The sequence below is a fragment of the Leopardus geoffroyi genome, chromosome C3, assembly GCF_018350155.1.
Source record: "Leopardus geoffroyi isolate Oge1 chromosome C3, O.geoffroyi_Oge1_pat1.0, whole genome shotgun sequence".
NCBI lineage: Eukaryota > Metazoa > Chordata > Mammalia > Carnivora > Felidae > Leopardus > Leopardus geoffroyi.
This window is the reverse complement of record NC_059338.1, coordinates 73,744,315-73,769,522: the sequence shown is the minus strand read 5'-3', so window position 1 is coordinate 73,769,522 and position 25,208 is coordinate 73,744,315. Positions and strand designations below refer to the sequence as shown.

The following is a 25,208-nucleotide window of genomic DNA, read 5'->3' as shown; positions in this document are numbered from 1 at the left end:
ACTCCTAGTCCTTGCATGTTGCACTTACCAATACCCAGCAGATCTATACTAACCCTGTGTTCATAAAGGTCACCTCGGTTTTTTTCTAACAGTAGGTAGGTATTCTAAGTGTCTTGCAAAATAATGCCCAAAGAGCTGGTAACTATACATCATACAACTTTGTTGAAATACAAAAATGTTTATTTACATAGTAAAACAGCATGAGTTCCCCCCTTCTATTATTCCCTCTATTTAAAAAAAAAAAAAAAAAAGTGATGCCAAATGAACATTTTGACTTGTTTTAACCTATTAAGAGTACAGAAAAAAATCAAAATTTTCTTCACTCACAAAAGAGATAAGCTTATTCCCTGAAAACAGCTCAATATCAAGTTTTCTAAACATACTGGCTATGTAATGTAAAGGTTTTAATGGTTACATGGCAATATGAATTCTAAGTTGTAAAAACACACGTTCTATACAAATAATCTTTAAGTTCTCCATCTTAAGGCAATTTAGCTATTCCCTATGTCACTAGAACGACACTGATCCCATCAAAGCTTCATACCCCACTAAAACAATGTAACTGGGTCCCTATCACTTTCAATCATACTCGTATTATCATACGCATATATGTATGGAGCATGCATCAGAAACAAACCGCCCTCTTCAGTATTCAGTGTTGATACTTGTAAATAATCTATGCTATTGTGACAGCAAATGCTTACTGAGCACCTCTTAGGTGCTTTGTATACAAGGCAGCTAACTCTCACAATCACACAAATTAAATAACATCACTCAAATTTCACAGGTGAGGAAATATACTTAGGCCATAAAAAGCAAGTCCCAAGTCCCATAGAATCTGCGTGCTCACCAGCAGAAAGAGAAGAGTCTAGGTTTTTACCTTCTCTCAACATTCACTAACTTAATCTTTTCTTCTGTACTAATGGCTACAGAAAACCATTTCTGTCTTTGGAGGTTTTCTCCCAACAAGCATCACCAGAGAAAAGCAAGGGCTAAGCCATTAGCAACGATGGCTGGATTTTCAAAGCCCACTTCTCTTTTGCACTGTAACATTTTAAATGTTTTATTTTTTAGTGCTTACAGAGTTGAAACTAAAATGCTAACTTTTTACATTGTTGGCTGAGACTAAATCAATTGCAAAAATACGTCATTTCAGGGACGCCTGGGCGGCTCAGTCGGTTAAGCCTCCAGCTTCGGCTCAGGGCATGATCTCACGGTCCGTGGGTTCGAGCCCCACATCGGGCTCTGTGCTGACAGCTCAGAGCCTGGAGCTGCTTCGGATTCTGTGCGTGTCTCTCTGCCCCTCCCCTGCTTGTGCCTTGTCTCTGTCTGTCTCTCAGAAACAAATAAATGTTAAAAAAAATTTTTTTTTAATATATATCATTTCAATCTATGTCCCTCTGTCTCATGGTCTCACTGATCTCTTCTTTTAAAGCCTCATCAGGCTGAGATCACTAAAATCTGGCAGTGATGAACTCACCAGTGCTCTGGAAACCAGTCAACGGGCAGCTGGTCAGAGCAGCAACCCAGAACACAAGCTGCACAGTCAGAGCAACCTGGCCCCAGCCCTGAGTCTGCCTTCACTGGCTGCATGACCAGGGGCTGGGGCCCAGCTCTTTCTGCCTCAGTGCCTCACCTGCAGAAAGGAGATACTGATATGTGCCCTCCGACACCTGCTGGGAGGCAGGACATAAGGACAGCACTGAGCACAGCCACTGGCCTAGGCAGGTGCTGAGTAATCCATAGCTGTTTTGATCATGACAATGATGGTGATGATTAACACATGAAGACAGACCAAAGAGTAGAGGTAACCACAAAAAAGAAACATGTACGAGTCAATAAGCATTTCTCTTCACATTGACTGCAGAATGTCCTATTGATTTTCTTAATAAACCAAGGTTTGTCCATTAATTATAGCATTACAAGTTCACATGCAAGCTTCCAGAATAAAAGAATTTGTGGCTTCTAACTTTTGAATACTAAGAAAGTTGAAGGAAAAAAAAAAAGGAGAACGAAAGCAAAAGAGGCAGGGACTACAGAATTCTTCTGCAACTACAATAACTCGATGTTAGGAGAGAAACAATTTCCTTTCATCCAAGGACGTCTGCCGGATCCGAGATGTCTGGGGTATTCTAACCGTACTCATTAACTCACATCACCAAGTCTTCAAACTACCTACTGCTCACCCTAACACTCTCGATGACATTGTCGCTGACAGTTACCCAGGGCCGGGTAGGACAGGTCCATCTCGGGCACCTTCACAGGAACCCTAGGAGGGGAATACTGTCACTACCTTCCCCGTTCTGGAGACAGAGAAACTGAGGCACCAGGAGCCTAAATGCTCCAGGTCCCACTGATAGTAAATGCTGACAGTAAAGGACAATGTGCATTTCTGCTGTTGAGGAAGGAATGGATGCAAATGCAGGGAGAATGTTAACAACCAGCTCGTCTGGTCTTGACGCCATCCGCGTCAAGGAGGGTGAGGCGGACAGTCCCGGGGTCACTATTCAGGACGAAACAACACGCCTGTCCGTGCCACCGAGCACAGCAGCAGACCCGAACCCTCTTCTGCAAGAAGGGCAGTAAAGTCAGCCCAGCTCTGTCTGCCCTCACCTGAGCTTCACTGCACGGCCTTCCCATCGGTGCCTCCAACGGTCAGAGCGCCCGGGCAGTCTACACGACACGAGGCTAAATAAAGACACTTCTCTACTGCAGACAGAGCAGTTTCTCAGAAAAGTTTAAACCTTTTTTTTTTTTTTTTTTTTTTTGCCTACACTCAGCAAAGTGGAAAAATGAAACATTTCTCTAAAAAGTCTTGAGTCTCACTAATCACATCAGTACAACAGTCTCAACACATCAGAACTCTTCAAATCACGGGGGAAACAACCATCCCCACCAGAAGGCACTCCCAGAATGTGCAGGAGACTGACCAGGGAAGCAGGAGACCCCCACCGCAGGGCCACAGGGCCGCAGCCAGGACCACAGCCACACGCTCGGCCTCTCAGCCGGCTTTCCCTTCCCATCAAGTAACTGGGGGACGACTGAAGTCATCCAGGATGCTGTGCCGAAGAAGGATAAAATATCTTCTCTTCTAGAACCATTACAGACCCACCCATGCAGCCCTACACACAACTGTGCAGCTGCAGGAAACCAGCTCCCGAAGGTCGCGTCTCACTCTCTGTTGGTCACAGGTGAAGTCAGGACAAAATACATTCAAGCCACTCCCCTACCCAATACACATTTACTACCAAGGGCTTTCTCTCTGGGGAAAAAGTGTCAAAGAATCTCATGGATCAAAAACCACCTCAAGGTTGGGCATGAGGCCTTGATCTCCACACTCTTTGCTCTTATCTTCATGACCTAAACAGACAAGTTCATCCCTTAAGGGTCAAAAGGCTCAAGTTTATTCGAAAAACACTTGTAAGTCTGCTCCTCCAAGAAGACGTTTTACCCGTCACTGGTGCTGACAAACCTAAGCAGATCAAACTGAACTTATTAAAAGAACTTCATCGGGGCACCTGGGTGGCTCAGTCTGTTAAGCGTCCGACTCTTGATTTCAGCTCAGGTCATGATCTCATGGTTCGTAAGATCAAGCCCCGCATCGGGCTCTGTGCTGACAGCGTGGAGCCTGCTTGGGATCTCCCTCTCCCTCTTCCTCTCTCTCTCTGCCCCTCCCCGCCTCGCGGGAGTCTCAAAATAAATAACTAACCTTTAAAAAAGAAAAGAGAGAAAGAATGTCATCAAACTGAAAACTAAGGAAGAGACCAAGCCCTGAATTAGCTGTTAAAGTTGACACCTGGAGCTAGCTTTCCTAAATACACAAAAATTAGGAAAAAGACCCAGGCACAGAACTTTGAGGCCAGTCTACCAAGAAACTTTATTCAAGTGTTCCAGAAATGAAACAATCATTGCAATCCATCAACAGTAAGATTCCATAAGATCAGTACTCAATAAAATCAGAAGAAAACGTCTCGTCCAAGATCTCTGACTCAACGGCTTTTCTATTTTATGTAAACATTAGTCAGGTTTCATTCACTCAGAGAGAAACGTAATCAGTTACTCCTGCATGCTTAACAGACAGGGAAGGAGTCCGGGCGGGAGGAAGGCACAGAGCTTACCTGGTCGGTGTCTGTTGGCTGCTTCAGCAGGGAGAGAGCTCCCCTGGAACCTGCGAGCTCCAGTCTTACCCCCAGTTCCACCAGGATAGTGACAGATGACAGACGCGGAACATAACCCTTCAAGGGCAGCTGGGTGTTTAAAAAACAAACAAAAAAAAAAAAATACAATTAGTAAAGTTAGTGGCCCATCATGAGCTCAACCTGCAGGGCCTAAGAATGATCTGAACACGGAACAATTCGATTATGTAGAAATGCCAGTTTCTCCCCAAAACAAAGATGGTTCCTCCAGATCACGGGTTTTGTTCCCAACAGGAGCGTACCACCCACTACCTTTCCCACGCCCATGCCGAAGCTGGCAACACAGAACACTGTCGGGAGACTCGAGGTCTCACTGGGAGACTGAGCATACACGTGAAACAGGCCAGCCTCTTCATCCTTGTCACCAACACTTGAGTGCCCACCACGTGGCAGGCCCAGTGCCAGACCCTGACACTACAGAGCCAGGGAGCGACAGATGCTCCGGATCGAAAATGTTCAAAAATAAGACAGCAAAGCAGGCCCACAACACCTTGCCCCGCCATACGCCCTAAATGCATCGGTTTCCTTTGGAGCAAACACCTGTAAGCCTGTCTGGTCCTCAAAGGCAGCCACGGTTACTTAGAGTACGGCCGGCAGGCAGGCAGAGCCTAAGAATCAAGCTTGGCCCCAGGCCTTCTAAGTTACTCTACAGTGTTCATGTCTATGACTGCAACGCTCCCCAAACCTTTTGGTCTTAACACCCCTTCGCGCTGTGAAAATCACTGAGGATCACAAAGAATTTTTTCTGTGCAGGTTACATCGACAGATATTTACCATATTTGAAACTATAACTAAAAACAGATTTTACTAGGTATGTGTTCATTCCTTTTTAAAATAATAATAATCCCACTATATATTATATATTGATGAACAATAACTATTTTCCAAAACAAAAATATAGGCTGGAAGGCTGGTACTGTTTTATATTTTTACAAATGTCTTTAATGTACGGCTTGATACAGTGAGCTGGAGTCTCCCATCTACCTCTGCGTTCAATCTGTGGTGATGTCACAGGTCACGTAGCCTCTGGGAAACGGCACTACACGTTCGTGAGAGACTGGACCAGGCAAACAGCATACAGCACAGGCCGTGCCCCCCCGCCCCCGGCCCTTCTTCAGGGACACTACCGACCCAGCTGGTCCCTATGTGGGTCATGAGCAGGGACCCTTCCTTCTGGATAAGTGTCCACCACAGGGGCCCTAATGTTACAGCTCCCTGAAGTAAGGATATATTCCACCGACCAATCTCTAGCCCCCTTAAATCGAATTACGGAGTTTAAGTCCATTTTAAGAATTTCTTATATTTAATGGTTCCAGAGCACATTGCTAAACTTCCATTAAAGAACTTACTCCATTACTGTATTCTGACTTGTATTTATCGTAGTAGCTCACAGGCCTCCCGACTAATCTTTCCGGGAAAGAACCTGATTTCACTCCTTACCCACACAACATTTATTTAACAAGCGTTTATGGAACATGTACAATAAGCTGAGTTATGGACACACACAGACCACGCGTCCCACCCCACGCCGAGGAGATGGTCCCTGAAGGAAAAACGCATGTAAACACACAATTCCAGCACAAAGGGCAAGCTCCACGACAGACGGGGCTCTGGACAAGACTCTGCAGGCCCCCACTGCCTGGAGGGATGAGAAAAGGCTATCCTTTGAAGTAGGTTTTTTCCTCCTTTCTTTAGTTTTTCAAATTGAAATGTAACTCACAAAACTCACCCACTGAAAAGTCAGCAGTCGTTAGTACACAGACAGTTGGGCGACCATCACCACCGTCTAACTCCAGAACATTTCCATCAGCCCCAAAAGAAACTCCACGGCCACCTCTACCTCTGGCAGCCAGGGATCGGTTCTCTGCCTATTCTGGCCATTCCAGCTGATAGGTGGCCCTTTGTGCCTGGCTCCTCTGACTCTACGTGGTGCTATCAAGGTCCGTGGCATTTTATGTCTTTCATGTTATTGAAGTACAGGGGACGTACCATGTGGTTCTGGTTTCGGGTGTATGCCACACGGACTGGATGACTCCATACGTCACTCGGTGCTCCTCGCAACAAGTGCGGTCACCCTCTGTCACCACTCCACGGTATTATGGTATTACTGACTATCCTCCCTGTGCTGTAACTTTTCACATTTTCACGCCTTCACGACATTCCACTGCGTGGACATACCACGTCTGGCTGACCCGTCCACCAGCTCGTGTACACATGGGGTTTTGAAGAATGAGGGCAGGAGGTGACTTCGGTGGGGAATGGCATTAGCAGAGGGCAAGATGTGCTTAAAAACAAACAAGCCCGGAGGAACACGGAAAGGCAGCCCATGATACAGGACAGTGTGTGGGGGTGCCTGCAGGATGCCAGGGCAGGCCCGGGTGGGGACACAGCAGCAGACACGGCAGGAGGGCTGTCCCCACCGATCCCCGACACCGACCAGACAGCCGACTGCCTCTCCTCCCTCATCCTTCATTTTTAGAATTCCTTTCCATTTTTCTCTTTTCTCTTATTGCAAATAACAGTTGCTGCAATCACATATCTGACATCTTCATGAGATGACCTTACCTCCGAGCCACAGGAAGTCATTGACTGAGCGGAGAAGTTCCACAGACATGTGGTAATGCACCAGAGAGTCCTGCAGCATCCCGGCCTGGAGGCACAGGTCTCCCACGTGCTTCCGCATGCGCCCCTGGCACCGCTTCTTGTAATGTCTAAAAAACACAACGCGTGGAAATGTGTCACTGCTGGCACGCACGACTTCTGCCCCCAAAGCACACTGGCTAAGCACTATTCAACCCTCTCACTACAAAAAAAAAAAAAAAAAAAAAAAAAAAAAAGCTAAGAAGGCAACGTTAGGCTCTGTAATTGAGAGGCAGCAACCATCATTGCCAGTATGTGAGCTGGAACAGTCCCGACTTCAAAAACACCTGCCAGGTATTTCCTAGAGGGACGAGGTACACGTGACTTCCACCATGCATTTCCCTCAGACAATATTTGAGTGGGATTTTCCTTCACAAATTTTCCTACTGTAACGTCAGCATGAGAAAGTTTATGTTTCAGCTTTTTAGAAAATCAATCACCTTCCACTTCCTTAAATTCAAACCTACTATTATTTTATAAAGAGAGTGATGTTTGTATCACAAGCCAGCCGTTGGCTTTTGCAAATAAGACCTTTATCTTCACTACTTTAGAGCCAGCTTCAATAATGCCTTGAGAGGGCGGGGCCTGGGGCGTCACCAACAGCTCCTTAAATATTGGCAAGGATGTGCTATAAATAATGCAAAGGCTTCTCCCTCCATATCAACTCAAAACCAAAAAAAAAAATGTATCAAAATATTCGTTTATCATTTTTTAAATATTCCTATTCTTTTGAATATTAAATTTCTTCAAAGAGAAGTGTGTTTTTTTTTTTCAAGAAAAATCGCAGCTATATTAAATTTTTTTCTCACCGAGAAAGCCATCATATCAAGAATAAAAACTCCTACAGGAATCCAAAAGACGTGAAGTTTCTAGCTAACTGAGTGTTATTGACAGATCTCAGTACAAAGTTAAATCTTCACAGATCTAACTCTAACAAACACTATAAACTCTTTGGCCACCCCAGAATTTAGTCTTTCTGTTCCCAGTATGGGTTGTACTAAGATCATCACATAAGGCAGGGGAGAGAGAAGAGGAAAGCCCAGTCTCCTTCACAGCCACAACGCAGTGTTAGCATGCCCCCCTCCCCCACTAACAAGCCAGCCCTCCCCATAAGAAAACTCCACACCTAGGCCACCCTGGCATCCCCAACCAGACGCCCTCATCTCTCTCCTCCTGGATACCTCCACAGCCTTCCAACGAGCCCCTCGCCAGTCTCCACTCGGTCCCCGCTACACTCACGCCCACCCGGAGCGGCCTTCCCGAAGCATAAATCTGATTCGGTCCCCTACTTCAAACCCTTCAAGGTTCCCCAGTACAGTTCTGGCTCCCCCACTGCCCCCCACCGCGCTCTGCAGCCTTACCCGACCCCAGTGACCGCGGGCCCCACCTTCTGCCTCACTACTTCACGCTCTCCTTAGGCCTCACCTCATTTGATGGTCAGCTTCTCAAGACAGCCTTCCCTGCCTCCTACCTCTGCACTTTGGGCAGGCGTCCCTGCTGTGCTCCTAGAACATTCTAGCTGAATCAACCTCTGACATCTGTAAGCCCCAAAATGACATGTATGTTTTGCTTCCTACTGTGTATCCATTCCTCTCCCCTGGATGCTCAGCAGCAAGTTTGCTATCAATAAACAGATGAATGGATGGGTCTCAAAGGGACTGAGCTGCTCCTGCCCGGCCCAACCCCCTCCTTCCACTGAACCCAAAACCAAGAACCCTCTCCTAAAGGCCACTCCCCACTGACCCCTTCACTGCCTCCCTCTGTTGTCAGTTCTGATAAAACCCAAGCTCCTCCGAAGCCCTGTATGACAGGTCCTCTCGAGTGTCCTCTCCACCAGGAGCAGCCCCCACCCTGAAGCCTGGGACACGGACCCCCGGCCCCCCAGCACAGGACACCTTCCTCAAGCCCCAACCCCACGAGCCTCCAGGCCTCCGCCCGGGCCGCTCCCGCCACCTGAGCCACCCTCATGGTCCCTTCACCTGGCTGGCTCTTATCCCGTCTTCAGAATACACACAGAGCCCTCTGTCTCCTGGAAATCTCCCCTCGTTATGTCCCTCAGGTCTTGGCCGGGCTGCCCCCCACAACGCAACCGCACTGTTACCATTCACCCCATTAAAAGCAGGGCCTCTCTGAGAGCATCTGGGGAGACGAGGAGGATGAGAGCAGAGAAGGGAGGAACAAAAAGTAAACACAGCCAGGGGCGCCTGGGTGGCTCAGTCGGTTGGGTGGCCGACTTCGGCTCAGGTCATGATCTCACGGTCCGTGAGTTCGAGCCCCACGTCGGGCTCTGTGCTGACAGCTCAGAGCCTGGAGCCTGTTTCAGATTCTGTGTCTCCCTCTCTCTCTGACCCTCCCCCGTTCATGTTCTGTCTCTCTCTGTCTCAAAAATAAATAAACGTTAAAAAAAAATTTTAAACAAAAAGCAAACACAGCCCAAGCCCCAAAGTCAAGGCTTCTCACGTGTGTGTCACAAGCCACTGGACGTGATGGGGAACAAAACTTCCACTTAATACCCGTGAAAACATCTCACCGTGATACCAACATGCAGGGACTTTTCACCCTACTGAGTAAAATTAGACAACAATGTCAACGGAACAGAAGTTCAGGATGCACCGCTGTGTTCTCCTTTCCAACCGGAAAAAGACTCCGCATCCAAACGCACATTTCCCGCCTCCAGTAACATTACTGACAACTCCTGACACGTGGCTCAGCGTGCAAAGACTGCCACGGTGCTGAGTGACATACGTAGGGACTAATCGGCACCTTCCCCCTCCCCTGCCCCCTTCCCGTCTTAAACTGGCATTATTCCCCCTCGCGACAGAAGCCCCGTGACAGGCCCTCACTCTTCTCTGAACCCGCAAATATCGTGCCTTACCCTTAGAAGGGTCAAAACAGAACTGCTTCCTCCAAAGTAACTATCAACGTACTCAGGAGATTCTTTTAAAGTCTTTGCAGGGGAAAGACTATTCCAGAACTATCCACCAATCCTACAGGTCAGCTCCTGCTCCCAGTCCCCCCGGAGCCCTACCCAACGTGCCTTCTGCTCCATGGGACAGACCAGGAGTCTGGGACGCCCCCACTCCTCAGGCCTCTGCGCCCTCCCTCAAGGACCGGCGCGGCTCTATCCCACCGCCCCATGCGACTCTGGGTCCCAGGGGGCTCTCCTCCACCCTCCTGCTGCAGGAGCAGTCCTCCCGGGATGTAGGTCCAGCACACCATCCCCCCCCCCGGGCTTCCTTAGCAGCTGCCCTGCCCTCCAGCGCTTTTAAGATAAATGGCACCAGCTCCCAAAATCCCAGTTTGTATGTTGAATAACATACCAGGCTTCCCTCCAGCCCACTGGTCACAGCCCCGGTCCCTCCTCCCGCCCCAGTCTACACCTCGCTAGGTGAGCTCACCCACACCCTTGGTTCTAAACACAAGCCACATACTGACACCTCCCAGGGTGTCTCTCCAGTCCACTCTGTCACCTGCACTCCAGGCTCATAAATCCAACTGCCTCTTTGAAACAGTCACTTGAATATCGAACGAATACAGGCATGTAAAAACACGTCCAACATTCGCTCTGGAATTTGACCCCCAGCAGGTACCTCCAGTCCTTCCCAGCAGACAGCCCCACCACACGCCCAGCTGTTCAGGTCAAAACCCTGACTTTCTCACTTGATTTCCTCTTTTCCTCACCCCGCCCCCCCACCCCCGGCCCAGTGACGAGCCGTGACATTTCTGTCCCTAAGTATACCTCAGTGCAGGACACGGCAGGCGTGCACTGAGTGTCACAGCCCTCTGAGGAGAGGGAGGGCTCTCCTGGCACCGACACTCAGGGAAGGCACGTGGTCTCGCACAGGAGGCCGAGAAGACGGCCCAGAAAAAGAGGCTCATGGCTGTCCCGCAGTCTGAACTTTGAAGGGTCCGAGGTCTGGGAGAGCTCCCGCTGAATGCACCTACCTGCCAGAGGTGAGCAGGTGAGAAGGGAGGAGGCCGGGCAAGGCCACTCTTACACCAGTCCCCTGGGGCCTAGGGAGCAACGGGAAGGGTCCCGTGTTCCGGGGCACAGCCCGGCCATCACAGCATCCCTGCCCTGCCTTTCTGAAGGCGGACGGCTTCTCATACTTGCTACACCGCACTCCTGCCTTAGTCCCCCACCCCGGAACATGAGGGACTCTTTCTGAAAGTCCAGCCAGTCTCAACTGAGGCAAAGTAAACGAAGGACAAAAGTATTCCCCTTCGGGCCAGAGCATTAAAGAAGAAATCAGGGCCTCCTGGCCAGCACGGTGGCCGCGGCAAAACCTCCCCCCCCCCGGGGGAGCTGGGCCAGGGCGGGGGAACACAAGGACCTGGATCAGCCCCAGGTTCTCCCTCCAGGACCGAGCTTGGTTAACTGCTGGAGTTCCCCCGCCACAAACTAATGACACGCCCTTCAGTGACAGACGTGAGCCTCAACAAACACAGAAACGGCTAATTCTCACCAACACGGGGTTTCGTGAAGAGTAAAGGCTGGTGCAAGTAAGGGCCCGTTCAACCACTCAGGTGAACCCCCTGACCCGGCTCTGCATGCCTACTGGCTAATACAGAAAGTCAGCTGTGGTCAACCACAGAGGTCCCTGTGTCCACAAGATCCAAATGAACCAGCTATTGAGAAGGCCACGTTTTCCTAATGCTTAGAAACAGTCCCTGTCATAAAAGGGCATGAGACCGGTGCAGACTGTTGGACAGTCTCTGCCCTTTTATGAGCGAGAGCTGCTAAGGTGAAGTGAAGTTAGTAGCATGCTGTGGGAGTGGGCAAGGGGCAACCGTGCCCTCCTCGGCGTCCCATCGCGTCCCTGCACCGGCGACCGCCGCGGGAGCTAAAGCACCGTCATGCACATCACACAGCAACAGCCAGGAAACACGTGCCCGAGGTGCTCATTCAAAAGCCAGAATGGGGCGAGGGGCCGCTGTCTTAGACTTTACAGGTTAAGATGCCCTGCGGAAAAGCCCGCGAAGCCACCCACATCAATTAGCATCTCACTTCTTCAAAACGAACAGAAAAGATGAATCAGGGCTCGTTTGTCACCAAATGCAAAGGAAAACCAAACAAGTTCCCCAAAGCAAATATTTTAAACAGATATCAAACACCCATGGGTTACGTGCTAAAAAAGCAAAAAAAAAAAAAAATCTTTTGATAAGATGATTCAAAAATAAAAAGATGATCAGAGTAATACGGATCCAGGCAGCGGTAAGTTTTGGTTTTTTTAAAGCAGTAAAGGCAATGAGGAGGCAGCACACAGGGAAATCTAGCTATTTTCAAGGCAATATGTTCACAGCCTACCTTTTCAGACCCAACAACATACTCACAGGGCGGTATGACAGAAAAAAAAAAAAAAGGAAAAGAAAAGAAAGAGGAACAAGCAAAAATTAGAAACACACGAGAACAAAAATAACTTTCACGCCTACGACACTGCACGTCCAGGAACCTACCAATGGGCTCTCATGGGGCCAGGGGCACGCGGGATGCTCAAGTAAAATACACGCGCACCCCACGTTACTGCGAAGTGTGGGGCCTGCACTCAGCCGAGTCGGCCACGGGGCCTATCCATATGGCCGGTGCACCAACCGAAACTTGGCCTTCACCGAGACATTTCCTCGTGAACTGCAGAATACGATCTCATTTCAGTTGGACGCTCCTACAAGAGCTGCAGGAACGGAACCCGCTACGCAGCAGTGAGAGCAACAGTGTTAGCAGAGATTACAGAAGAATGTGTTTGATTTGAGGTCAAAAGAGAGCGGAGTGTTTACCGCACTCAGAGCAGAATGGACCCACCGGGAGGCCGGTTCAATCCACTGCCGCTTTTCCGGGGCCTAGAGCCACGCCTGGCACGCGGAGGCCCTCACTCGATGCTTGCTGATATTATTACCCAGCACGTGCCAGGCAGTGTCCCAAGACAGTCCCGTCTCTCCCTTCAAACCGTGAGCATAGATTTCAAAGGGCAAGAACAAGCTGGCATTCCCTGGTGGGTCTGCAACCTCAAAGCCAAGAAGCCGATGACTAAAATATGTCACTGGTGTCTCGTGTAGCAAAGGAGGATGTCCCAGGCATGGGGTCAGAGCGGGGTTCCTGGCTGCCTTTGAGGCTTCAGCCTCTCCCCCACTGGTCTGGGCGGCAGGGACAAGCCAGTCCGTGCCCGCACCACAGGCCGCTGCGGCTGGGGAGTGCAGGGGCTGTGTGCACGGTGCAGCCCCGTGTGGTAAGGGACAGTGGCCAGGGCGCCCACCCCACTGAGCACCGCTGTGGAGAGGGCTCAGTGGGCACCACAGCTCTGTCCCTCGTGGCTGACCAGCCCCTACACCTTGCCACCCCGGCCCCGAGGCGTAAAAGGGGAGGACCAGCATGTAGACCACAGGGCCACCGGGAGGACTGAGCACAGGTCACAGGTGCAACATGGCTGCCCCTTCCTTAGGCCACTAAAAGTGTGTGGCGAGGAAATGAATACCAACCCAGACCCTGCAAAGCACCACAGGCAGGTGGAACTTGGGCTACTCTGTGCTCCCCACTCACAGGGCTGGCCTAGGGCCTGGTTTTCCTCGGTTCTGTGACAATTTCTCCTCCAACTTACCAACAAGCAGAAGGGCAGTGTTTGACCTTAGGTAAATTCAAGAAACTTACTGACCACCTACTTTGCAGTGGGCACTCTGCCAGCATGCACACTGGGTTACTTAAGCCTCACCCGGGAGACCCTGATCCACAATCTACAGAAAGGGACACAGAGGGGGACCTGGGTGGCTCAAGTCAGTTAAGCATCTGATTTTTGATCTCAGCTCAGTTCATGTCAGTTCATGGGATCGAGCCCCACGTTGGGCTCTGTGCTGACAGTGCTTAGCCTACTTGGGATTCTCTCTCTCTTCTCTCTATCCCTCCCAGCTCGTGTGCACATGCTCTCTCTGTCTCTCTTTCAAAATAAATAAACTTTAAAAAAAAAAAAGAAGAAGAAGAAGAAGAAGGGGCACCTGGGTGGCTCAATCAGGTAAGTGTCTGACCTTGGCTCAAGTCATGATCTCACGGTTGAGTTTGAGCCCCACATCAGACTCGCTGCTCTGAGGGCAGAGCCCGCTTGGATTGCTCTGGATCTCTTTGGATCGCTCTGATCTCTATGGATCACTCTGGTCTCTATGGATCGCTCTGGTCTCTTTGGATCGCTCTGGTCTCTATGGATCGCTCTGGTCTCTATGGATCGCTCTGAATCTCTATGGATCACTCTACATCTCTATGGACTGCTCTGGTCTCTATGGATTGCTCTGGATCTCTATGGATCACTCTGGTCTCTATGGATCGCTCTAGATCTCTGTGGATTGCTCTGGTCTCTATGGATCACTCTGGTCTCTTTGGATCACTCTGGTCTCTACGGATCGCTTTGGTCTCTATGGATCGCTCTGGTCTCTTTGGATCACTCTGGTCTCTATGGATCACTCTAGATCTCTATGGATCGCTCTGGTCTCTATGGATCGCTCTGGTCTCTTTGGATCGCTCTGGTCTCTGTGGATCGCTCTGGTCTCTGTGGATCACTTTCATCTCTATGGATCGCTCTGGCGCTCCTCCCCTGCTCGCTTGCTCTCTCTCTCTCTCTCTCAAAAATAAATATTAAGAAGAAGAAGAAGGAGGAGGAGGAGGAGGAGGAGGAGGAGGGGACTAAGAGACTAGGTGCCCAAGGCGACGAAGCCGACACTCTCCCTCACTCAAGGGGACCTCCTCTAGGCAAACCATCACACGTCGTTCTCTTCCGTGCATGGACACAATGGCCACAGCACAGGGAAGCAGAGCAGGGGACAGACCGGGGGAACAAACAGCACAGAGAGCTAACCTGCAATTCTGGGGCAAAGTTCAGTTGTTGACTGAATCTCAGGGGAAATGTGAGGCCTGATCTTTTCCTGCTCTGTCCAACATCCCCTCTAATACAGAGAATGTGAACACACTTTCATCTGTATAAGGAGCTCTTTGGGAAGTCCCTGGTGGTGTTTCTGACACCCTGATGATGCTTGTCTAGGCTGACTGTCAGCAAGGAGTCAGACGCTGTGGCTATCGTAGGAAGAAGGGGCCTGACCCGTGCGCAGCACCCAGCCTGGGCGGCCAGACCTCCTTTCCTGCTCAGCTCAGCTAGCTCCTAGCTCTGGCGCCTTTCCTGCTTTGGCACCTCATGTACAAATCGAAGGGATGAGGATGAATCAAAGTTTCAAACTGGGCGCTGAGGCAGTGCTATCCAATAGGAATAAAATGTGAGCCACGGAAATAAGACTTTCTTTCCAGTTGCCACAGTTCAAAAAGTAAAAAACTACTGAAATTGATTTTAATATTTTGTTTAACTAATACATGTAAAATACTACCATCTGACATGTAAAAATATTAATGAGGCGCCTGGGTGGCTCAGTCGGTTAAGCATCTGACTTCAGCCCAGGTCATTATCTCACAGTTCATGAGTTCGAGCCCCGCGTCAGGCTCTCTGCTGTCAGCACGGAGCCCACTTCGGATCCTCTCTTCCCCTCGCTCTCTGTCCCTCCCCCAATCGTGCTCTACATCTCTCTGTGTCTCGACAATAAATAACCATTAAAAAAATAAAAAATACATTAATGAGATATTTTCTTTTTTCCATGCTAAGTCTCAATATGTGCGTTTTACGTACAGCACATCTCAGCTCAGACTGGTCACCTCTCTGGTACTCACAAGCCACAAGGGGCTACCATGTTGGACAGCAGCTCAGGGGGTCCCACAAGGAGTCTGAAACAGGGGAGGAGGGGTACACACTAACCCTGCAAGGACTTCCCTTAACGGAAGGCTGGCCCATCCTTACAAGTCTGAAAACTGCGGACTGCACCCGTCCACCCCCCACTGCAGTGAAACTCTGCTATCTGCTTATCCCATCTTGCCGTCCAGAAGCAGCCTGATCACGAAGCCTCTGGGCCCCTAGGTAAACTTACCTGCTATCTGTGTCCAGTCCCACAAAGTCCTTTTTCTCAAACGGGACACAGAGGAGGGGGATCTTATCCCCGGACTTGTCTGTGGCCCTGTCCAGACGCTTGGACTCGAGCACAATGAAGAGGGATTCGATGAAGTCCTCGATTCTCTTCTCCACCGCCTCACAGTCCTCGTAGTTGGGGTAGAAGGCCACATCGGTGCGTGGCTGCTCCGTGATCTCCCCCTGCAGCCCAAAGACAAAGAGGCGGGAGTCGTAGAGCGTGGAGCCGTAGATCTCCTTCTGCACGTGGAACTTCTCGAAGGTCTGAGGCCAGTCCTTGGCCGAGAAGCAGTCTGTGATGGTGATGAGGCCCACGACCTTGCGATGGGTCTGGAAGTCGCCCCACTCGTTGTTCTCCGGTGGGTAGTGGTGCCTGTAGCGGATGTAGAGCACCCGCTGGGAGTCCCGCACGCTGATCTGGCTCACGGAGGAGATCCTCTTGTAGATCCTGAAGAAGTTCTCTTCCGAGACAATGCCCACAGGCTGCACCACCACGAGGAGAGTCTGGTGGTCCTCGGCACATTGCATGTAGTCGGGGACACTCATTTTGAAGACCCTGCCCAAAGAGAGAAAGGGGACTTTGAGGTGCACGGGTGTTGAAGGCTGTCGGCCCACCTTGGGATACGGTGGTTCTGACGCTCACCACCAGGGAGGCCGGGTAAGCCCCACGCAAAGCTGCGGGCTACGATCTGTCCTTGGACTCCTGCACACGGCCACCACAGCTCTTATCACAATACCACAGCTCTCGGTCTAGGCCTCGAGGTCCTGCAGAAAAAGCGTGTCTCTCATTGTCTATTTCCAACACCTAGCCAGGTGCCGATGGAACCACTGAACTGCTCCCTCTTCCCCTCGGCAGGACATAATGAGAAGAACCACAGTGGAATCAGAAGATCTGGATTTGAACTCCGGTCTACAGGACATAAATGGTTTATATGTGTAGTATCTCACTTAAACCTCTCCGTAACACCACCTCAACTCTACTGGTGAAGGATCTGAAGCAAAGAGAGCCCCCCTGAGAGGCAGTGTTTGAGCCCGAGCCCCACAGCAGGTGCCACACGGCCCCCTACCCCTCCTAGCAGGCATTCTCCAAACATTCTCTTCCACGCCGCCTCAGAAAGAACCACACCCACCGCAGCGTTCAACAGAGAGGTATGGCAGTCCCTGGGAGACTTCTCAAGCCCTGGAGGGCCGGGGCTGAAGGCGGAGATTTAAGGTTTTCTGTGTCTCAAAAGGAGGCATGGCTTTAAAAAGCAACAGCAAAACACACATCTGGTCCAGGCCTTCACTGCGCAGAGACGAAGGGAGGCCCAGAATGGCAGTGGACAGGCCCTACAGACAAGGACCATGGACAGGCCCTACGGACAAGGACAAGGACAGCCCCTACGGACAAGGACAAGCCTTACGGACAAGGACCACACACAGGCCCTACGGACAAGCACCGCGGACAGGCCCTACGACAAGGACAAGGACAGCCCCTATGGACAAGGACAAGGACAAACCTTACGGACAAGGACCGCAGACAGGACCTACAGACAAGCACCATGGACAGGCCCTATGGACAAGGACAAGGACAAGCCTTACAGACAAGGATCACAGACAGGCCCTATGGACAAGCCTTACGGACAACCACGCACAGACAGGCCCTACGGACAAGTGCCGTGGACAGGCCCTACGACAAGGACAAGGACAGGCCGTATGGACAAAGACAAGGACAAGCACACAGGCCTTCTCTCCACAGTGCTGTAAGGTGAAGTGTCACCAAGTTATTCAGTATGTTTGCACCCAAAATTGAGGTGTCACAGGTTACAGAAGTTGGGAATTTTGAGTCACGATGGAAATCCCAGCCTTTGCTATGGCGTTCGCACTTCCTGCAGGGGCTCAGCGAGCACTCTGAGCCAGGCTCTACACAAGCCATGAGCTCTCCCAAATACAGATCCTTATTAACATGCGCACACATCACACCTAGACCCACCTAAGAAAAGCCACCTACAGATAAGATCGAATTAATGAAATTTAAAGCAGCCAAGTAACCCACGTTATCAGCAAAAAGGATGCTGCCAGCCCATTAGGTGGCAGAGGACATGAAGGCAGGCACAAGTTCTTCAAGTATGTCCCTGACTGTCAAGCTATGTGACCATGAGTCGCACAGTTTCACCAAGGTTTAGTTTTCTTTTTTGTGAGGGGCTCTGGTTGACATTAATGATGCGTAAAAGCTCATCATTCACATGCCCAACATTTAGTGACAACTTCCCACATGCCAGGCTCCGTACAGAGGAAAAGACAGGGTCCCACACATATTCATGAGTACAAAGAGAAGAAAGATGTTAATCCTCCCCAACCTGGTATATAGATTCAATGCTACTCTGATTAGACTTCCTACCGGGAAGTCCATATATATATATATATATATATATATATATATACATATATATATATACATACAGACTGTCAAGAACAGCCAAGAATCACCACTGAGGAGGGGCATGTGTCCTCCTCCCCAACAGCAAGACCAGATACAACTACAACTGCTAACAGAATACAGGGTTTCTTTTGGGGCTGATGAAATGTTGTAAAACCGGTGGTGGTTACGTAGCTCTGTGAATACACTAAAAACCACTAAATTGTAGATTTAAATGGGTCAAATGTATGGTATATAAATTATATTTCAATAAATCTGTGGAGGGGAAAAAAGACCACATAAAAAGCTACAGTCAGCACAGGGCTGGCACAGGGATAAAAAGAAAGATGGACCGTGATCATGCCCAGACCCAGACCCACACATACATGGTCATTTGAAATATGGTAGAGGTGCCATTGTAGAGCAGTAGGACAGGACAGACTCCCCAATAAATGACACCGAGACAATGGGTAATCCATGGGTAAGAGACACTTGACCCAATCAGAATATGGGGAAAATGCTCAAATAGGTATCTTTGAAGAGGAAACTCAAACGGCCAAGACATGGACAGAAGGATGCCCCGCTTCAATGACAATCAGGAAAAAGCAAATTAAAGCCATAGTGATAGACCATTTCACACCCAAAATAAATGGACAAAATAAAAGTTTTATTGTGGGGGCGCCTGGGTGGCTCAGTCGGTTAAGCGTCCGACTTCAGCTCAGGTCACGATCTCACGGTCCGTGAGTTCGAGCCCCGCATCAGGCTCTGGGCTGACGGCTCAAAGCCTGGAGCCTGCTTCCGATTCTGTGTCTCCCTTTCTCTCTGCCCCTCCCCTGTTCATGCTCTGTCTCTCTCTGTCTCAAAAATAAATAAACGTTAAAAAAAAAAAATTTTTTTAAAGCTTTATTGTGGTAAAATATACATATCATAAGATTTACCACTATGGCACTGAGTATATTCACATCATTGTGTAGCTGCTTCCAGAACTTTTCCATCTCTCCCACCTCACACTCTGCACTCAGTGGACAACAACCCCCCAACCCCACCCTTCCCGTCCCTGGTAGCCACCATTCTGACTTTCTGTCTCTGTGAATTTTTTTTTAATTTCTTCAATATTTGTAAATTTTTGAGAGAGAGAGAGAGAGAGACAGAGCATGAGCAGGGGAGGGGCAGAGAGAGAAGGAGACACACAGAATCGGAAGCAGGCTCCAGGTTCTAAGCTGTCAGAGCAGAGACTGACATAGGACTCTCAAACTCACAGACCATGAGATCACAACCTGAGCCAAAGTTGGACGCTTAACCGACTGAGCCACCCAGGCGCCCCACTGTCTCTGTGAATTTAGCTGCTCTGGATCCCTCATGTAAGTGGAATCATACAGTATGTGTCCTTTTGTGACTACCTTATTTCACTTAGCAGAATGTATTCAGGGCTCATCCGTATTGTAGCATGGGTCAAAATTTCCTTCTTTTTGAATGCTGAGTAATATTCCATTGTATAGATATACTATTTATTGGGGCACCTGGGTGGCTCAGTCAGTTAAGTGTCCGACTTCAGCACAGGTCATGATCTCACAGTTTGTGGGTTCGAGCCCCATGTCGGGCTCTGTGCTGACAGCTCAGAGCCTGGAGCCTGCTTCGGATTATGTGTCTCCCTCTCTCTCTGCCCGCCCTGCTTGCGCTCTGTCTCTCACTCTCAATAAAAATTTAAAAAAATAAAAAAATTTAAAAAAGTAACTTTCCTGTATGACAGTGGCCATACAGACTGGTACATCCTAGGCAACTCTGGCCTGCAGACGGCAGGAGACATAAACAAAGGTTCTTAGAAGCCAGAACTAAAGACAACCCAAATGTCCACTGTCAGGAGAATGGATAAATGAACTGTGGCCTTCCAACATAACGGAATACTACAGAACAGTGAACGTGAATGACCCAGGAACATGGTTGAATCTCAACAACACGATGGGCAAATAAAGATGTGGATTAACGCAAAGAGTGTAATTCTCCCCCCTTACGTAAAATTAAAAACCAGGCAACACTAAACAACATACTGTTTAGGGATATTTACACGCATGGTAAAACCATAAAGAAAAATAAATTTTATGTCCATCAACTGACAAATGGATAAAGAAGATGTGGTTTATATATACAATGGAATACTTGACAATGAGAAAGAAGGAAATCTGGCCACGTGCAGCAACGTGGATGGAACTAGAGGGTATTACGCTAAGTAAAATAAGTCAGAGAAAGACAGAATACCATAGGTTTTCACTCACGTGTGGATCTTGAGAAACTTAACAGAAGACCACGGGGGAGGGGAAGGGAGAAAAAAAGTTACAGAGAGAGAGGGAGGCAAACCATAAAAGCCTCTTGGATACTGAGAACAAACTGAGGGTTGATGGGGGGTGGGGGAGAGGGGAACGTGGGTGATGGGCATTGAGGAGGGCACCTGTTGGGATGAGCACTGGGTGTCGTATGGAAACCAATTTGCAATAAATCATATTATAAAAAAAGAAAGAAAAATAAATGTGGGTAGTGGTTCCTTGCATGGCAGAGAGGAGTGTAGTTCGAGAGAGACACAGCAGGCTTCAGAAGTAGTAGTTCTGTCCCATTCCTTAAGCTGAATGGCAGACACGGGGGCATGAGTTTTGCCATTCTTTAAACTATACATAAACATTACATATACTTTTGCTATCGTCTGTATTTTAAAATTTTTAAACGGGTGAAAAAGGGAGAAGGTCCAACTTCAAGGAGCTTACAGCCTACTTGTCAGCAGATCAACTAGTTTTGGAGGACTTGGGGAGGGGGGTTGTTTTTTTTCTTATTTTAGAGATGGGGGAGGGACAGAGAGAGAGAGAGGGAGAGAGAGAGAATCTCAAGCGGGCCCTTCAATCTCCCAACCGTGAGACCAAGACCCAAGCGAAAATCGAGTCAGATGCTCAACCAAGTGAGCTACCCAGGCGTCCCCAGGTCAACTAGTTTTAGAGCCTCGCCTCTGCACCTGTCCTCTGTCAGCAAGGTATGCTGCTTAGTCCTGCAATGCCTTCTTCTCTGAGCAAGAAAACTGAGACACAAAACAGGCAGGTGCAGGGGCGCCTGGGTGGCTCAGTCGGTTGAGCGTCCGACTTCGGCTCAGGTCATGATCTTGCGGTCCGTGAGTTCGAGCCCCGCGTCAGGCTCTGTGCTGACAGCTCAGAGCCTGGAACCTGCTTCGGATTGTGTCTCCCTCTCTCTGCCCCTCCCCTACTCATGCGTGCGCTCTCTCTCCCTCTCTCTTAAAAAATAAACAAACTTAAAAAAAAAAAAAAGAGGCAGGTGTGTTACAGGCACAGATCCACCTGAAGATGGGTGGATGGGGGGTCCTGGACACGGGTCTCAGGACAGGTGTTCCGTTTCCCTAGCCTCAAGTAAAATGAGAAAAACCAGAATAAAACTAACCTTACGTAAATTTAGTAGGTGCTTTACAAATATTCACTACTATTGTAATTGATGGTAATGAGCTTCCACATTTTTTGGCCTTAAAACACCCTGGTTTTTACAAAATGTTGGTGAAAATAGATCGCGGTTATTTTCCCATTGTCCTATCTAGGCCAACACTAACACTGGCATGCCTGTCTCTGACCCCCAGTTTTTCGGAATTTACGAATCTATGAAATCTAAACAAATAAGTCACCCTGAACCAAATGATCCCTCTGGGTCCCTTCCAGTTCTAACAAGGCACTAAAAGGCACCAGCAATCAAATCCACGCCACAGGTCAACAAACCTTACAGCAGCCTCACGCAAGGATTATCCCTGAGGCGGCTCAGTTTCAGCAAACTTCTTCACTTTTGCCCCAAATTCAAAATACGCATCTAACACAGGAGGAAACTGGTCTCACGCAAGCTGGAGAAAGGAAGATGAGGTAAGGCTCAGTCATTCTGCTCACCACCTCCTAACAGTAAGTGACAAGCTGGCACCAGGTGCCAGGTTCATGCTTTTCCACTGGCTTCTTCAAGGGAGGTGATGAATAAGACCCAGCATTGAGCCAGTCGTAGTGCCTGAGACTCATCTAACACAATATTAAAACATCAAAACTACATTTCTTCAACATGGTAGTTCCCCCAAAAGCTAAACATACCCTATAAACAGCAATTCTACCCGGAGGTACCTACCAAAGAGATTCGAAAACATACGCCCACGCAAAAACTTGTCCACAAATGTTTGCAGCGGCCTTATCCTTAATAGTCAAAAAATGGAAACACCACCAGTGTCCATCAACTGACGAACGGATAACCAGAATGTGGTCTATCCAACAATAGGCTATTACTCAGCCATAAAGGGAACAAAGTACTGATGATACAGCTACCACACGGGTGAACCTTGAAGACATGCTACGTGAAAGACAGCCAATCACAAAAGGCCACGCACTGTATGACTCCACTTATATGAAATGCCCGCAACATGCACATCCGTGGAGACAGAAGGTAAACTAGGGGCTGCAGGACCAGAGAATAAGTCGCTAGCAAGGAGAAAGGAGTTCTTTTTGAACTGATAAAAAATGTTCTGATACGACGATGGTTGCACGACTGTGAATATAGCAGAACCATGTGGCTGTACATTTTAAATGGGTGGATTTTGTGGTATGTGAGTGATAGCTCAATAAACCAGTTATTTAAAAAATTGCGTTTCTTGGGGCGCCTGGGTGGCTCAGTCGGTTGAGCGTCCAACTTCGGCTCAGGTCATGACCCCACAGTTCGTGAGTTCCAGCCTCACGTGGGGCTCAGTGCTGACAGCACAGAGCCTGGAGCCTGCTTGGGGTCCTAGGTCTCCCTCTCTCTCTCTCTCTGCCCCTCCCCCACTTAGGATCCTGCCCCCCCATCTGCCCCTCCCCCCACTCATGTTCTGTCTCTCTCTCTCAAAAACAAACATTTTAAAAAATTAAAATAGTAAAATAAAATAATAATAAATAAATAAATAAATAAATAAATAAATAGTTATATTTCTTGACAACTAGTTTTCCCTCTATACTACTAGTCTGCCACACAATTTAAGAAAAACAAACAGAACCCTGCCAGGAGATCTTTAGTGTGGCATTATTCCTGGGTCTCCAACATCATGCCTCCGATGCTGTTGTGTCATGTTCACAAGCACTCGCTGGGCTGGATTAGGAACTGGCTGCAATTATTTTTCAGATATTGCCAGTCACTAGTTTAAACTGGTGGGGGGGGTGGGGCGGTGATGGATGGAGGATGTCACAGCCCCACGCCTTCAGTTCATTTTGAACTAAACCGAGCCCTGTTCAACATTTTAATCCCTCTCTCTAGAAAAAAACATAGGAACTCAACAAGCACCCTGTCTGAACACCAGAAAACCGTGGGTTAAAAGACATCTGCGCTGGCGGTTCCCGAGAGGGAGAGGAGCGTAGGCAAGCAGAGTGCGGGCACGCGTCTGTCCCCGCCACCCCAGTGGGGTCTGCCGGAGTTGACCACGCGAAGATCTCATCCCGGGGAAGAGCGCCTGCGGGCGCCGAGCTCTCTCGGGGGCACTTTGTACCCCGCGCAGAGCCAGGATGGCAGGCACAGGGGGGAAGCCCCGGGCAGGCCGGGCGCCCCGCCGGGAGAGAGACCGGCGCCCACCGGGGGTCCCCAGACCCGGCTCGGCGCAAGAGGGGAGGGGGCCGCCGCCGCGCGCCGCGGAGAGCAGGGCCCGGGACCCCAGGGTGGCAGGTGCGGACGCGGCCCTGGACACGTGTGCTGCGGGAGCCGGGCAGGGTCACGGGCTGGGGCGGGTGCGAACTGGACCCCGGCCCGGGCAGGTGCGGGCTGACTCGCGCCGTCGCTCGCCGCCACACACAGGCAGCCCTCCCGCAGCCGGCCGAACCCCGGCCCGGAGCCCCCCCACCTCGCACTTACACAGCCGGCGCCCCGGGCCCGGAGCAGGAGCCGACGGCCTGGCGGGCGGCGGAGCGGAGCAGCCTCTGCGGCCGCTCCCCCTACTCAGAGCTGGCGCTTCCTACCGGCGGCCGCGCCGGCACCCTCCTGCGCATGCGCGGGGCCAGTCCGGGCCCGGGCTCCGCTCCGGGTTTTACGAGAGACGAGGAGGGCCGCAGGGAGGGGGAAGAGAGAGGGGAAAGGAGAGGAGAAGGGAAGGGAGGGAAGGGACAGCAGATACCGAGAGAAAGCCTCCCCTCCTGGGTCGCCACACCCCGCAGGGTGCGTGTCTCTGCGCCACTTTCTAACCCCCTCGAGGCGCGCTGCTCAAACTTCAACGCCCCTGCCGAGGCCCGGCAAGACCCCTAAAGTGTCAGCCCACCGCCCCCTCCCCCTGCCAAGCTCCCCTCCGCCCCGGGGCCCAAGCACCCACAGAAGGGATCGCTGATGTTCAGAACTACCTGTTGGCTGTAGAAGTTCTCCTTTTGCAGGCTTGGAAAAGGAGACAGGCGCTGTCTAAGCGTCCTCCTGGGCGTGCTTCACCCGCGCAGCAGCCGGGCTGGGCAGGGGCGCGAGGTGAAAGGTCAGAGCCGGAGCAGGAGCGTGGTCCGATCCCTCGTGGGTGGAACCTCTACCCGCCTGGAGGGTCCCAGCAATCCATCCACACCCAGCCCCCACCGACCCCGAAATGGCCCGGGGGAGGGGGGGGGCGGGGCAGCTGTTCCAGAGGGCAGAAGCCACTTAAGGATTTAAACTTCTCTATTTTAAAAATAAATTTAAAAGGAATTTACATACATACCTTAGATCATCCACAGCATGTTTGGAAAGACACACAAGGAATTGTTAATGGTGCATCTCCAGAAAGGGCTTCGAGAACTAAGGGTGGTGGAGGAAGACATTCTTTCCCTTGTGCATCTTTGTGTTCTGTTTAAATATTTTACCATGAGCATGTATTTCTTTTTCAATTAAAAAAAAAAAAATGTTTCTAGGGGCACCTGGCTGGATCAGTCGGTTAAGCGTTGGACTCTTGATCTCAGCTCAGGTTTTTATGTCAGGGTCCTGAGTTCAATCCTTGCACTGGGC

General features: G+C 49.9%; 1 protein-coding gene across 6 annotated transcripts in view; it reads right to left on the bottom strand.

Moving 5' to 3' along the window:
* TRAPPC9 (trafficking protein particle complex subunit 9) overlaps window positions 1-24,233 on the bottom strand; it is a 573,855-nt gene extending 549,622 nt beyond the window's left edge. For 5 of the 6 annotated variants that reach the window (XM_045453562.1, XM_045453564.1, XM_045453567.1 and 2 more), the window contains exons 1-4: window positions 24,108-24,233; window positions 15,783-16,376; window positions 6,762-6,907; window positions 4,119-4,247 (exon numbers count right to left, since the gene is read on the bottom strand). In XM_045453562.1, coding sequence (XP_045309518.1) covers window positions 4,119-4,247; window positions 6,762-6,907; window positions 15,783-16,366 — 859 coding nt within the window. In that variant the 5' untranslated portion in view covers window positions 16,367-16,376; window positions 24,108-24,233. Of the gene's footprint in view, window positions 1-4,118; window positions 4,248-6,761; window positions 6,908-12,144; window positions 12,180-15,782; window positions 16,377-24,107 lie in introns of those variants that run through there. The other variant, XM_045453568.1, reaches the window with a different exon arrangement.
* Window positions 24,234-25,208: the final 975 nt, after the last annotated feature.